Genomic DNA, 12574 nt, shown 5'->3' on the forward strand with positions numbered 1-12574 from the left:
AAAATAAAATAAACTTAAAAAAAAAAGTTGACCTGTGCTTGGATCATTGTAAAATCCGGAGAAACTGGGGAAGATACAGAAAAAAGCAATAGAAAAGGGACGAAAAGAATAGGATTAAGGTAGTATGACCATTATTTTCCAACTCAACTGTTGGGGCACATTGATCTGGCAAATGGCCTATTAGAAAAGAGTATCTGAAACTTTCACTGTACTGGAAACCTCCAGAGCTTTGCCGAAGCAGTCAGATCCCAGGAGGAATGGCCATTATTCAACATATATGCATAGTTATAGAAAGGTTTTAACTTTTTTGGGTCACAGATGCTTGGGTGATCAGTTGAAAGCATTTGACTTGCTTCCCAGTAATTCGTAAGCACATACAATTTCTGAAAGTGGAACCCTCCTGTAATCTATGTATCTTTCCAGAATTTATCAAAAGTATTTTACCGCTGTCACTGCTGTAAAGAATTCTCACAGACCCAAGGAAGCACTGAGCTGCTAGTCAGATGTGGAGACTGGCAAACCAGCTTAGGTTCTTAACACCTGACACCATTCCAGGATGATTTAAGCCAGTGGGTTTTGTTTTTAACTACCGTTGAGTAGCAGACCGCTTTAATGAGCTTCTGAAGATATGGGTCATCTATCCTAAGATACATACACAATTTCATGGGGTTGGTGAACTTCCTAAAGCCCATACTCAGATCTAAGGTTATGCTTAAGTGAAGACTTCCCTGGACTCAGGAGTGCCCTTGAAGACCTTTTAGAATGCCCCTCTCTTCCATCCAGGGAACTACAGCGGCCTAGATGGAAGGAGGTTTACCGGACCGGAGACACCCGACCCCCGCGCCCTCTCGACCAGCCTCTCTGAGCTCACCCCTCCCCCACGCCCCTGCAGCGCAGGTGCGAAAACCTAAGGGGCCAGCCCGGCGCGACGGCTCGAAAAACTGGGGGACTGGGGTGGGGTGGGGGCAGGGGGATAATGGGACCCCGGGAGGGGAGGAGCGGGGGTGGGGGCCTTCCCGAGGTTGCCTGGCGACCGAGCTCTCCGCCCAGACCGTGCCATTTCCTCAGTGGGGGGCGCGGCGGGCCAGAGTGTAGCTGACGGGCCTCCCAGAGCGGCCTTCTTCCGGCTTCTCCCCCTCTGCCGGGCGGTGGCCAGGGCCCGTGACGTCACAGGAGGCGGGGCCAGCGTCGCTGCCGGGTGCTGGAGGCGCCATTGGAGCCGGCTTGGCTTGCGAGCTCCGCTGAGGAGCCGGAGGTTGGGCCGCAGTTACCTCCGCGTCGGCTCCTGGTTCTTGGCCCGTCAGCGGCATGGCGTGCGGGGCGACGTTGAAGCGGCCCATGGAGTTCGAGGCGGCGCTGCTGAGCCCTGGTTCCCCGAAGCGGCGGCGCTGCGCCCCTCTGCCTGGCCCCACTCCGGGCCTCAGGCCCCCGGACGCTGAGCCGCCGCCGCTTCTCCAGACGCAGACCCCACAGCCGACTCTGCAGCAGCCCGCCCCACCCGGCAGCGAGCGGCGCCTTCCAACACCGGGTAACCTATGCTGCGGGCTTGGCAGGAAGCCAGGCCCAGGCATTTTGGGGGGGGTGGGGGTGGGGCGGCTATGGGCGCTAGGCTGATTCACCCACAGACCCCTTCTTTGCCCTGAGAAATGGGAACTGGGGTGCTGCTGGGCCGTGTCGCTTCCGGGGATGGGAGACATCCGGGAGGGATGGTGGGGCTCCAGTGTCCGTTTTCGATTTTCCTGGAGCTGGAGAGACCGGAGGGGTGGGCAGCAAGAGGAAGATGGGAATATCCCTGGCCGCTCGGGGCCCTTCCCGTGCGTGAAGCCCCTCCTGCCTCCGCTGCCCGGGCCTGCACAGAGCCGCCCAGCAGATCCAGTGGGCCATGGAAAATGGGATTCTACTCACGAACCCGGCCTTGAGGGTGGGGGTTGGGGGCGGGTTCTTGGGAAGGGACCTGAGTGCGTGCTGTTCACTGTACTGTAGCTTGGAGGGGGACCTGCTTTTCAGAAGTCTTTAGGGACCAGAGGCCGTCGCAGAAGTCATAGAATCCGATTTCGACCTATTTCTAAGGGACTGGCCATGTTCTTTTATTGATACTGAATCTTAATATGGTTATTGTCTTGTACCATATATGGCTCGATATCGGTAGCTCGTTAGCTAGAATTTCAGAATCCTTAAACAGACAGAGGTTCCGGAAGCAGGACTTCAACTACCCGTAAGACTCTTTCAGTAAGGATTACATGTTGATCAAGGAAAGGGGAGAGCTAGTGTGACTGTAAAGTTAGGACAAACCGCCCCCCCAACCATTGTGCAGGAATTGAGGGGAAAGTGCATCAGAATTAGTATGTAGCAGTTTTAAAGGGCTCCTGAAGATGGGGGAGGGTCCTCAAAACTGGACTTCGTCAAGTTATTTCTTTGTGTGCGTTTTCCTCTTCCTCAAGTGTAAGTGAAACTTTAGGACTGCCTTAAAATGATTCTTTTCCTCATCCCTTTTCAGTTACCAGTGTCTTTGGGCTTTATTTCCTCTTTCCTCTGCATATCCATAATACAGATTTCAGGCCCTATACTCTCACACCGAAATTCCTGCAGTTGCCAGCCAAGCCCTCACAGACACTCTCCTGTTCACCTCTCTTTATTCTTTTAGTAAAAGGATTTATCAGCTGTAACCATATGACTTACTTAGCCTTTTACACATTTTTTCCCCCAAACAATGCTTTTGCTGCTTTCTCCATACCCACCCGGGTGTGCCTGTTATCCTTGCTTTCCATCATGATGTTTTCCCCTTGTATTTGCTAATCCAAAAACAATCATTTTTGCGAACCTACCATCCATTATGTGACTAACCCTACCCCATAAGGAACTCTGTTCTACTTGAAATTCCCTGACCACTTAATGTTGCAAAGCCTTATGTACTGAATGAGATAATGTTTGCAAAAATTTTTTGTAAAGAGCCCTTCAAAAGCAGGGGACAGCGCCTGGATGGCCCAGTCAGTTAAGCATCAGGGTCTTGATCCCAGGGTCCTGAGTTCAAGTCGCACATTGAGCTCCATATTGGGCATGGAGCCTACTTAGAAAAGAAAAGCGGGGAACAAAATGCCCACTTGAAGTGATATTTTTTTCTTTTGCTGTTACTACAGATAGCAAGGATAGTCATATAATCTTTCCGGATCTCTGTTATGCAAAATAGAATTAATACTTGACTTATCCATCTTGATGGATTTTATGCACGTTTTATTTCTTCCAGTATACCCTGTAGACTAATTCTGTTGTAGTTCACATTACAGCACATGTTTAATAAATGTGTGTTGAATGTATTTGGAAGCCTCAGTATTGCGGAGTGCAATAATGGGAGTCACTGTTTTTTTATTTTAAATTTTTAATTTTCACATAGATCATGCAAACTACCTTCTTGGTCGTTTATATTAAAATATTTTATTTAAAATACTCATTTGTAAAGACTGATCAGTTAACCTCCTTAATGCTTGTTGGAATATGGTTCAAGAAAGAAACAAAGTATGAATGATTGATTATAAAATGCTTTGGCTTAAGTCAAAGATGTCTTCTGGGTTAAAAAGGAAGAATGGGAGAGGAAATGTTAATTGCTTTACAAATAGAAAGAATAAAGCTAACTAATAGAAAAGTGAATTTAAAAATCTGTGACTTCATTTTATAACAATTGTTATCTCAAAGGTTATAAAGGTTTCTCAGAAATGGTCAAGAAACTATGTTTTTACTTTACTTTAAAAAAAAGATAGGTGTCATAGCACTTTTGGGGGGAAAGGCATATAAAATTAAGCCTTTTATTTATTTTTTAAAAAAAGATTTTTTTTTTTTAATTTAATTGACACAGATCACAAGTATGCAGAGGTGGGGCGGGGGGGGGGGGCGTGGGGCTCAATCCCAGGACCCTGAGATCATGACCTGAGCTGAAGGCAGAGGCTTAACCCACTGAGCCACCCAGGTGCCCCAAAATTAAGCCTTTTATTGCTTAAATGAGCTAAGTTGATACCAGGCATAAGAGGGTGTTGCTGACTGAGGAAGATGTTTGTAAACATGTTTTGAGTCCAGGTGCAAAGCAATTAATTGATCATGACTTGAGGCTTGAGGATTAACATCCATATTGAGGTAGCATTTTAGCTAGGTCTTGAATGACGGTGAAGGAATAAAGACAGCCACATTTCAAGCGAAGGAAAACTGTTATGAGCAAAGCCATGAAAATGCCAAGTTAAGGAAAGGATAATGTAATGTATCTGGGCTATAATGGGAGATGGAACTGGAAATAATTTGGGCCAAGCCTTGGAAGGCATGGGATGCCATGTTGAAGAGTTTAAATTTTTTTAAGATTTTATTTATTTATTTGAGAGCGCACAAGCCCAGGAGAGAGGAGAGGGAGAAGCAGATTCCCTGCTGAGCATGCAGCCCAATGCGGGGGCTCAGTCCCAGGACCCTGGAATCATGACTTGAGCAGAAGGCAGACGCTTAACTGACTGAGTCACTGAGGCACCCAGGCCCCCCAAAGAGTTTGAATTTTGGAAGAAAAGAAAAAGTTTGAATTTTGGTCTGTAACAGCTAGGAACCATCATAGAATTTTGAGGACAGGCTTAGTCTGATATAACCCAGAAGCACAGTGTCAAATAAAAATGAGATGCAAAGACTAAAGTTATTATCCACTGTTAAAAAGAAATGTACATTTTTGGTTTTTTGGGTTGTTTTGTTTTATTTTGTTTTTTAAGTGGCCTTCTTGGAGAGAAAATCACATCTACTTCCTTATTTTTCTACTGTGCATGCCATATTTAGATTCTTGGACTTGCTTGTCCTTTAACCAGCCTAAAAGTTGTATCTTTCCATTTGTTCACTTTGCCATACAGGAGGCAGAGGTTTATCAAAGACCTTCTGTTCTCATGAGCGTTGTCCTCATACTTGTCCTTTCTTGTTTAAAATCTTTGCAGTTCTGTACATCCTTATATTGAATCTGGCAAGTATGTCCTTGGAGAATAATACATTTTAAAGATGAAGTGAAGACTTCATAAGTTCAGGGGTCTTAAAATATGAACTTCATAGCATTTTTAAGGGAAAGCTTTGCTAATCCTACATTGTTTGTGTATTTGGGCTGAGTGTTAGAAAATTTAGTTATGTGTGGAGATACTGTGAGTTTGTCATTTCCTAGGCTCTCCTGTCATTTGTTTTCAAAGCTTCATTGGGTAGGCAGTTAACATTTATATTGAAGAAGTAGGCTGAAGATCCTGAATGACTTTCCAAGGTCATAGTCACACAGCTAGGAAGAAGCAAAATGGTATTATTGACACTCAACCCCATAAAAAATTACAATTATAACACAGTATACATTAGAATAATATGAGTGGGGTGGTGATATGGTTTTCTGGGTTTTATTTTTGATAAGGAGGCTTTATCATCTGGAAAGTGGATGCATATTCTCCCACAAAAATGAAAAACTTGAAAACCACATCCTTTCAGACAGTGTTGGCTCTAGGAATGTACTTCAAAGTGAATTTGTGTGTCCTGGACTCCCTTCAATAGCATTAGTAAATTTGGTTTATGACTACTTTGACTCAGAATAGTAATCCGAGTCCTATCAAGTATTGCCTCTCGGTAGGATCAGAAAGTTCTTTTCTAAGCCCTGATCATCGGGTCCAAGCAATAAATCTCAGGTTTTCCCATGGTCCATGTCTAGGAGACGACCATATAGTGGTTTCCTACTGTCCTCTCCCCCAAAGATCTTGAGTCCCAAATGGGACACGAGCTTCATTTTTAGAAGGCCTTGGGTGGTAAGAGAATCACCCCAATACACTAGTTTGCAAAATTGTGCAGCTTAACACAAATCAAAAATAGCTCTTGATTAGGTGAAGGATGGGCTTTTTTGTTTTGCTGTAAATCATACTCATTAATCCTAAAACAGACTGCAGATCTGGTCTTCATTGTCACAGGAAAACAAGCAAAGGGAACTGTCGGAAGGGCTTATGCTAGAACAGCTGTTCTTCCATGTCTTGTTGAAATAGCAATAAGAGAACACTTTGGAGTTACAGGAGGAATGCTTTATTCAGTATGAACATTTTTCTTGCTAATACTAATAATATGGGGGAAGGGACAAGAAGTTTGAAGAAATGGCACAATAAAATGAATGTTCAAATGTGTTTCTTTTTTTATTAGAACAAATTTTTCAGAACATAAAACAAGAATATAGTCGTTATCAGAGGTGGAGACATTTAGAAGTAGTTCTTAACCAGAGTGAAGCTTGTACTTCGGAAAGTCAGCCTCATTCCTCAGCACTCACGGCACCTAGTTCTCCAGGTAAGCAAACATTAGTGTGGACAGACCACCCATTTAAAGTTTGTAAATGGTACACTTGTTGTGATGAACCTTGGCCGTTATATGTAAGTGATTAATCACTAAATTCTACACCTGAAACTAATATTAAAGTGTATGTTAACTAACTGGAATTTAGATAAAAAATTGAAAAAGGAAAAAAGTTTGTAAATGGTTCTTAAAATGATAGTTTCCTAATCCAGAATTGATTTCATCTAAAATGATAAAATTGGTAAAATGTATGCATTGTATTACTACTAATACTTTTTTTTTTTTTTTAAGATTTTTTGTTTGTCTGACAGATCACAAGTAGGCAGAGAGGCAGGCAGAGGCGGGGGGGGGGGGGCAGGCTTCCTGCTGAGCGGAGATTCTCAATGCAGGGCTTGATCCCAGGACCCAGAGACCATGACCTGAGCCAAAGGCAGAGGCTTAACCCACTGAGCCACCCAGACGCCCCTTATAAATACTTTTGAAACCACAGAGTCATGAAATTGGGGGGATGGGGGGACTTAGATTTTTTTTTTTTTTTTTAAGATTTTATTTTTTTGACACAGAGCACAAGTAGGCAGAGGGGGAGGGGAAGCAGGCTCCCTGTTGAGCAGAGAACCCGATGCAGGGTTTGATCCCAGGACCCTGGGATCATGACCTGAGCGGAAGGCAGAGGCTTAACCCACTGAGCCACCTAGACACCTCAGAAAAAGAACCTTAGATTGATTTGATTTGGCTTCCATCCACCCAGTGCAGAAGTACCCTCTGTAACTACAGTGTCTAATATCTTAGCCATTAGATTAGCTACATGTAGCTATTAAAGTTAATTAAAATTTAATGAAATTTTAACATTTTGTTTCTTGGATGCAGTAGCCACATTTCAAGTGCTTAGTAGTCACATGTAGTTCTTATATTAGCATAACTCTAGGACATTTCCATCATTGCATACATTTGTGTGACAGCAGCTCTATAACATTGACAGGTGGTCAGAGGGATGTGCTCAAAAATAGAATCTCAGGGTTGGAGGGAATCTTCATGGTCACATAGTTTAGCCACCAGTCTTGCTTGCGATATCCCTGCAAATAGTCAAGAGTGCAAGTGTGCAAGAGTCAAGTGCGCAAATATCTCCATTGGAGGTGAACTCTGTCCTTTAACAGTAGTTTATTTCCTTACAAACTATTCTACTTTTTAATAGTTCTGAGAGTTAAAAATTACCTTGATTAAAAATTGTCTCCTTACAGAATACAGATTGCGTTGGCAAGGAGCTAAGGAGAAGGGAATGGGGAAAACCGCTTAATAGTAAGGGTGTTAATTTGAAGCGGTGGAAATATTTTGAAATTAGATAAATGTGGTTGTACAACATTGTGGATATACTAAAAGACACTGAGTTGTTCACTTTAAAATGATGCATTTTATGTGAATTTCACCTCATGTTTTTTTTTTTTAAGATTTTATTTATTTATTTGACAGACAGAGATCACAAGTATGCAGAGAGGCAGGCAGAGGGGCGGGGGGCAGCAGGCTCCCCGCTGAGCAGAGAGCCCGATGTGGGGCTCGATCCCAGGACCCTGGGATCATGACCTGAGCTGAAGGCAGAGGCTTTAACCCACTGAGCCACCCAGGCGCCCCCAAGTGATATTTTTTTTAAGACTTTATTTATTTACGTGAGAAGGTGAGTGAGAAAAAGCATAAGCTGGTCTTTCCTTAATATTCTTTTGAGATTTTAGTATTAGAATTTTGAAGAATATGTTATGGATGCAGAGAAACAATACAGTGATTACTGGGTAGAACTTTTGGTTAGGTTAGATTGTAAAGAAGAAATCTAGGTTTAAGTTAAGAATGACTTGTTTCAGAGTGCTAAATGGTTTACAGATTAATCGGGCTGAAGAAACGGAGTCTAGGCTGAGCTTCGAGGAACAGGCTCAGCTTTGAGGAACGACTGGGCTACCGAAGGAGCTGCTGCTATTTTTCTCATGATCAGGAAGCAGATTTCCATGTTTTCTGGCATTCCAGTGAATATTTTGGTTTCTAACTACTATCTTACAAACATTTTACTCTTCTCTTCGTGGATTTGAAAAGGATCAAGGATGAGATATGTAGGGGCACCTGGGTAGCTTAGTCCTTAAGCATCTGCCTTTGGCTCAGGTCATGGTCCCGGGGTCCTGGGATCAAGCCCTGCATTGGGCTCCCTGCTCAGCGGGAGGCCTGTTTCTCTCCCTCTCCCCCTGTTTATATCTCCTCTCTCTATGTCAAATAAATAAATAAACAAAATCTTAAAAAAAAGAGGATGAGATATGTAGGGCCTAATTGTCTCCTTCATTTGTACTTCGGTGACATTATTATTATTATATTATTATTATTATATTATTGCTTATTATTGCTTATTTGTTATATAGGGCGAGTTACTTGATCTCCTAAGCATCAGACTTCTAACCATTTCTTATCAGAATCATCTGTGGAAGTTAAAAGATGGCCAGGCCCTAACCTAGAATTAAATCAGAATGTGTGTCATGTTTTGTGACTTCTACGGATAATTATGACGCATCTCAGTTAAACATAGGGCTAGATAATCACCAAGGATTTGGGTAGCTCTGAATTATTTTCTCTAATCCAGACTAGAGGCTTTATATCAACTTACTTTTTGTTCTTGTTCTTTACCAAATGAGCATTGAGTATGGGTTCACATTGTTATGGCATCAGAACTGTTTTTCTGTATGCGGATCAGCTAGCACACCTGGATACACATTGTTCCTCCTACTTCTCAATTTACCTTTTGCCTGACTTTGTAAAACTAGTGGCAGAAGCTCAGCAATTTTGTGAATAACTCCATGTAGAGTTGTGAAGAATACCATTTTTCTGAACAGTTTTTGTATCCTAGGACTGTTAACATAAAGTTATTAATTCTGAACCTTAGAACTATAATATATTATTTAAACTGGGTTTGTTTTGGGGTTCCTGGCTGGCTCATCAGGTAGAAACATGTGACTTTTAATCTTGGGGCTGTGAGTTTGAGCCTCACATTGGATGTAGAGATAACTTAAAATCTTTTAACAAAAACAAAACTAGATTTGTCTTTTGACTAGGTTCCTCCTGGATGAAGAAGGACCAGCCCACCTTTACCCTCCGACAAGTTGGAATAATATGTGAGCGTCTCTTAAAAGACTATGAAGATAAAATTCGGGAGGAGTATGAGCAAATCCTCAATACCAAACTAGCAGGTAGGTTGAGGCAGTGGTTGTACCATTGTTTGTTCATGAGGTTCAGTAAATAATAAGGTTCAGTCAGATGGTAACTTAGAAAAAGAGCAAGACTTCATGTAGGAAAAGTTTAATGAGTTGTGAATAGTCAAGTTACTCTGTGATTTATATATGGAAAGACATTTCATATACATTTCTGAAACAAGATAAACCAAGCTTTTCTTTTGACATTTTTCCATATGAATAAAGGCAGTGAGTAGTTTATTTGGGCTAACCTCCCAACCCCTGGTTGGGAGTGGGGTGTAGTCAACATGACCAGACTTCCTGGTGGCAGTCACTTTGTAGATGCGGGAAATCTGGCATTCTGTGATTTGAAGGTACATTAGTTTGGAAAGCACAGTTAAGGTTTGAACAAAGGGAGTTGACAGTGATGTCAACAAGTAGAGCCTTTTGTGAAAGGAAGAGATCTGAATCAGGAATAGAAAGTAGTACCCATTTAGTGAAAGGGGACCATGTTGGGATCAGAAAGGTTTTAGATAACAACTTCTTCCCGTAACTGTTATTTCCTAATCTGGTGACCCATACCACATGGCTCCGCAGAAAGTAGGAAAGTCTGCTTTAAATTGAGAACTCTGTGTTTCATAGTAGTTACATGTGTTTCTTTATAGTCGAACTTCTTTCGTCCTTTAATATACTTAATAATGTGTATTAAAACAAGAAGCTCCAGTATATCATTTCCCCTCTCCTAACTCCATTCCCAGAATTGTTCAGTTAGCTCTAAGTCACGTCTCTGTTCATGGATGTCAGACTACCTTCTTTTTTACTGAGTTTCCCTGTGGAAGGTAATTCTCTGGGACTGTTTGCAGTTAGGTAGTATGAAACTTTTTCTTCTTTCTAGCTATCCCACTTCTTTCATTCAACATGTTGAGATTTATAGCAAGGATAGAATGCAGAAAAGAGCTTCAAGCTTTCATGTCTTACAGAGTTCCTGAAGTTTGTTGACTTTGTAGTACTGAGCCAGTCTGTCTGTCTTGAATCCTTTAGGGGATGGAGTTATAGCAGGGGCAGGATTAGGAAAATGTGATATTATAGATGATCAGTGACCAAATCTAGGAGCTAGGGATTTGGCTCTAGGATCTAAAAGGAAGTAACAGATCTCAGAGCAGCTGTTAACAAGGAGAGTCTGAGAGCGGATAATTTAAACAGGGGAGCTAGATGTGATCCTGACACTTGATTCTTGAAAAACTGAGGGAGAGTTCTAGGGATGGTATATACTGTCTTTACCCCTTACAGAACAATATGAATCTTTTGTGAAATTCACACATGATCAGATTATGCGACGATATGGGACAAGGCCAACAAGCTGTAAGTATTGCCAAGTTTTTTTTTTTGAATTTTCCAACTTCCAAGAGCAAGGTGTTGACACTGTCTCCTGAGAGCAAAAAACCCCTGTGAAGTAAAATAATAGCTAACATTTTTTAAAAAAGCATGCCCAGCATTGTGCTAAGCCCATTAAATCCTCATGAAGTTTATTTAATCTACAGTAACCCTATGAGGGAGGAACTGTTGTTAGCCCCATTTTATAGGTAAGGATGGTACTTAAAGAAGTTATATAATTTGTCCAAGCTCATAAAGCTAGGAGTTCAGTCAGGACTGAAACCTAGGTAGTCTGACTGCAATACCAATTTTCTTACCCGGCTTTTCCTCCAGAAAGGTAGTTTCAATTATTAATTTATGAAAGCTGCTTTCTTAAGCTAGCTTATCAAATGTGTGGTCAGAATTTCTTAATTCTGGACATCTTAGAACTACTACTCAAAACATAAAGTAATAACTAGCTGTATATCTAAACTGAAACTGAAAACTTAAGTGTTGAGTTACATTCTCTGTGTTGTTTTACACATATCCCATTGGTTAATATTTTTAGTATTCTTAAACTCTTTTTTTCCCCCCTAATTTATAGATGTGTCCTGAAGCTTTCTTGCATATCTGGTACCAGGTTTGACCTCAAGAGATGGCTGCTGTACACTTTTTGCAACTGGTTTGATATCACATTTCAGCTCCAACTTTGCATCCTGAGAACACTTAAACGTTTCTGCAGGTCCATTTTATACAACTTGAAAGACCTTAAAACTTTCTGGTTGCCACAAGCATATCTTTCTTTTCTGCTCATCCAATAAACAGCTGTGCCCTACTGTGATAGATTTTCCAAACAAAAGTACCTGGAGCAGCAGTTTAGCAAAATATGCCCTCAGTGGCACTCAACAAATGGAGTTTCCCCAAGCACAGTTCTGTAAGAAGTGTGTGTGAGTGTGTGTGTATATGTGTGTGTGTATTTTAAGTTATTATTTGTATTGTGCAAATTTTTTTGATCTTGGGGATTCTGGCTGTGAATTTGATGCACGACAATTATGGTTAAAAACATTTGCTTGATCTACAGAAGATCATTAATGTTTTGTGACCATATAAGTTGTAACGGTGGATTGTTTTATGTTGTAGGTATTATTGTTAAATACAGGGACTGTTTCCAGGCACAGAATATGAATCATAAGTTAGGATGGACATTAGATGTGATTATGATGATATAGCAAAGGTCTGTGGTCCTAGGTCTACAAATGCTTGGTGAGGAATTAGGACAAACTGGAGATGGGCCGTTTGACACATGGACTCTGCCTAGCCGTGTTGAAAAATACTTTGACTCCAAGCCTTAAAATACCCACGTGGAGTCTGCTCACCTCATTCACACAGAGAGCTCCCAGGACACTGAACCTCTAGAAAGAAAAAGTCTCCCCGGAGCAGGAGCATCAGGGTTTGCTCGGGAGCACAACACAGGTGAGCGTGGGGCTGGGCCAGCCCCTGGTGGCACTGCTACTTGGGAGGAGCCACTTCGCCTTTTTTCGGTTATTAAAAACAGAATTTGGATCCTTTGGTCAGGCTCCCCCAAATTCTTTTTAAGAAATGACCATGTTCAACTGCTTGAGCTTTGTTTTGGCAACCCCCTGCCCAAAGTTGCTTACAGACTGTTCTTCACCTTGTTCCAAGGCTGTGGAACAGAAAGTAGCCTCTGT

At 42.0% G+C, this 12574-nt stretch overlaps 1 protein-coding gene across 1 annotated transcript; it reads left to right on the plus strand.

Moving 5' to 3' along the window:
* The first annotated feature begins 1178 nt into the window (after positions 1-1178).
* On the plus strand, positions 1179-11676 carry AKIRIN1 (akirin 1). The gene is made up of 5 exons (XM_032877329.1): positions 1179-1528; positions 6169-6309; positions 9396-9530; positions 10803-10874; positions 11470-11676. Exons 1-5 carry the CDS (start codon positions 1309-1311, stop codon positions 11478-11480), a joined length of 579 nt encoding a protein of 192 aa, XP_032733220.1. The 5' UTR covers positions 1179-1308; the 3' UTR covers positions 11481-11676.
* Positions 11677-12574: the final 898 nt, after the last annotated feature.

Source organism: Lontra canadensis, unplaced genomic scaffold, assembly GCF_010015895.1.
Source record: "Lontra canadensis isolate GAN:19392208 unplaced genomic scaffold, GSC_riverotter_1.0 scaffold60, whole genome shotgun sequence".
In the NCBI taxonomy this organism is placed as follows: Eukaryota; Metazoa; Chordata; class Mammalia; order Carnivora; family Mustelidae; genus Lontra; species Lontra canadensis.

Bases quoted from the DNA above. Each gene is read 5' to 3' on its own strand.
- AKIRIN1 (XM_032877329.1), top strand. From the start codon at position 1,309: ATGGCGTGCGGGGCGACGTTGAAGCGGCCCATGGAGTTCGAGGCGGCG. The intron at 6,310-9,395 runs GTAAGCAAACAT...TCTTTTGACTAG, and splicing joins CACGGCACCTAGTTCTCCAG to GTTCCTCCTGGATGAAGAAG. The intron at 9,531-10,802 runs GTAGGTTGAGGC...TACCCCTTACAG, and splicing joins CCTCAATACCAAACTAGCAG to AACAATATGAATCTTTTGTG.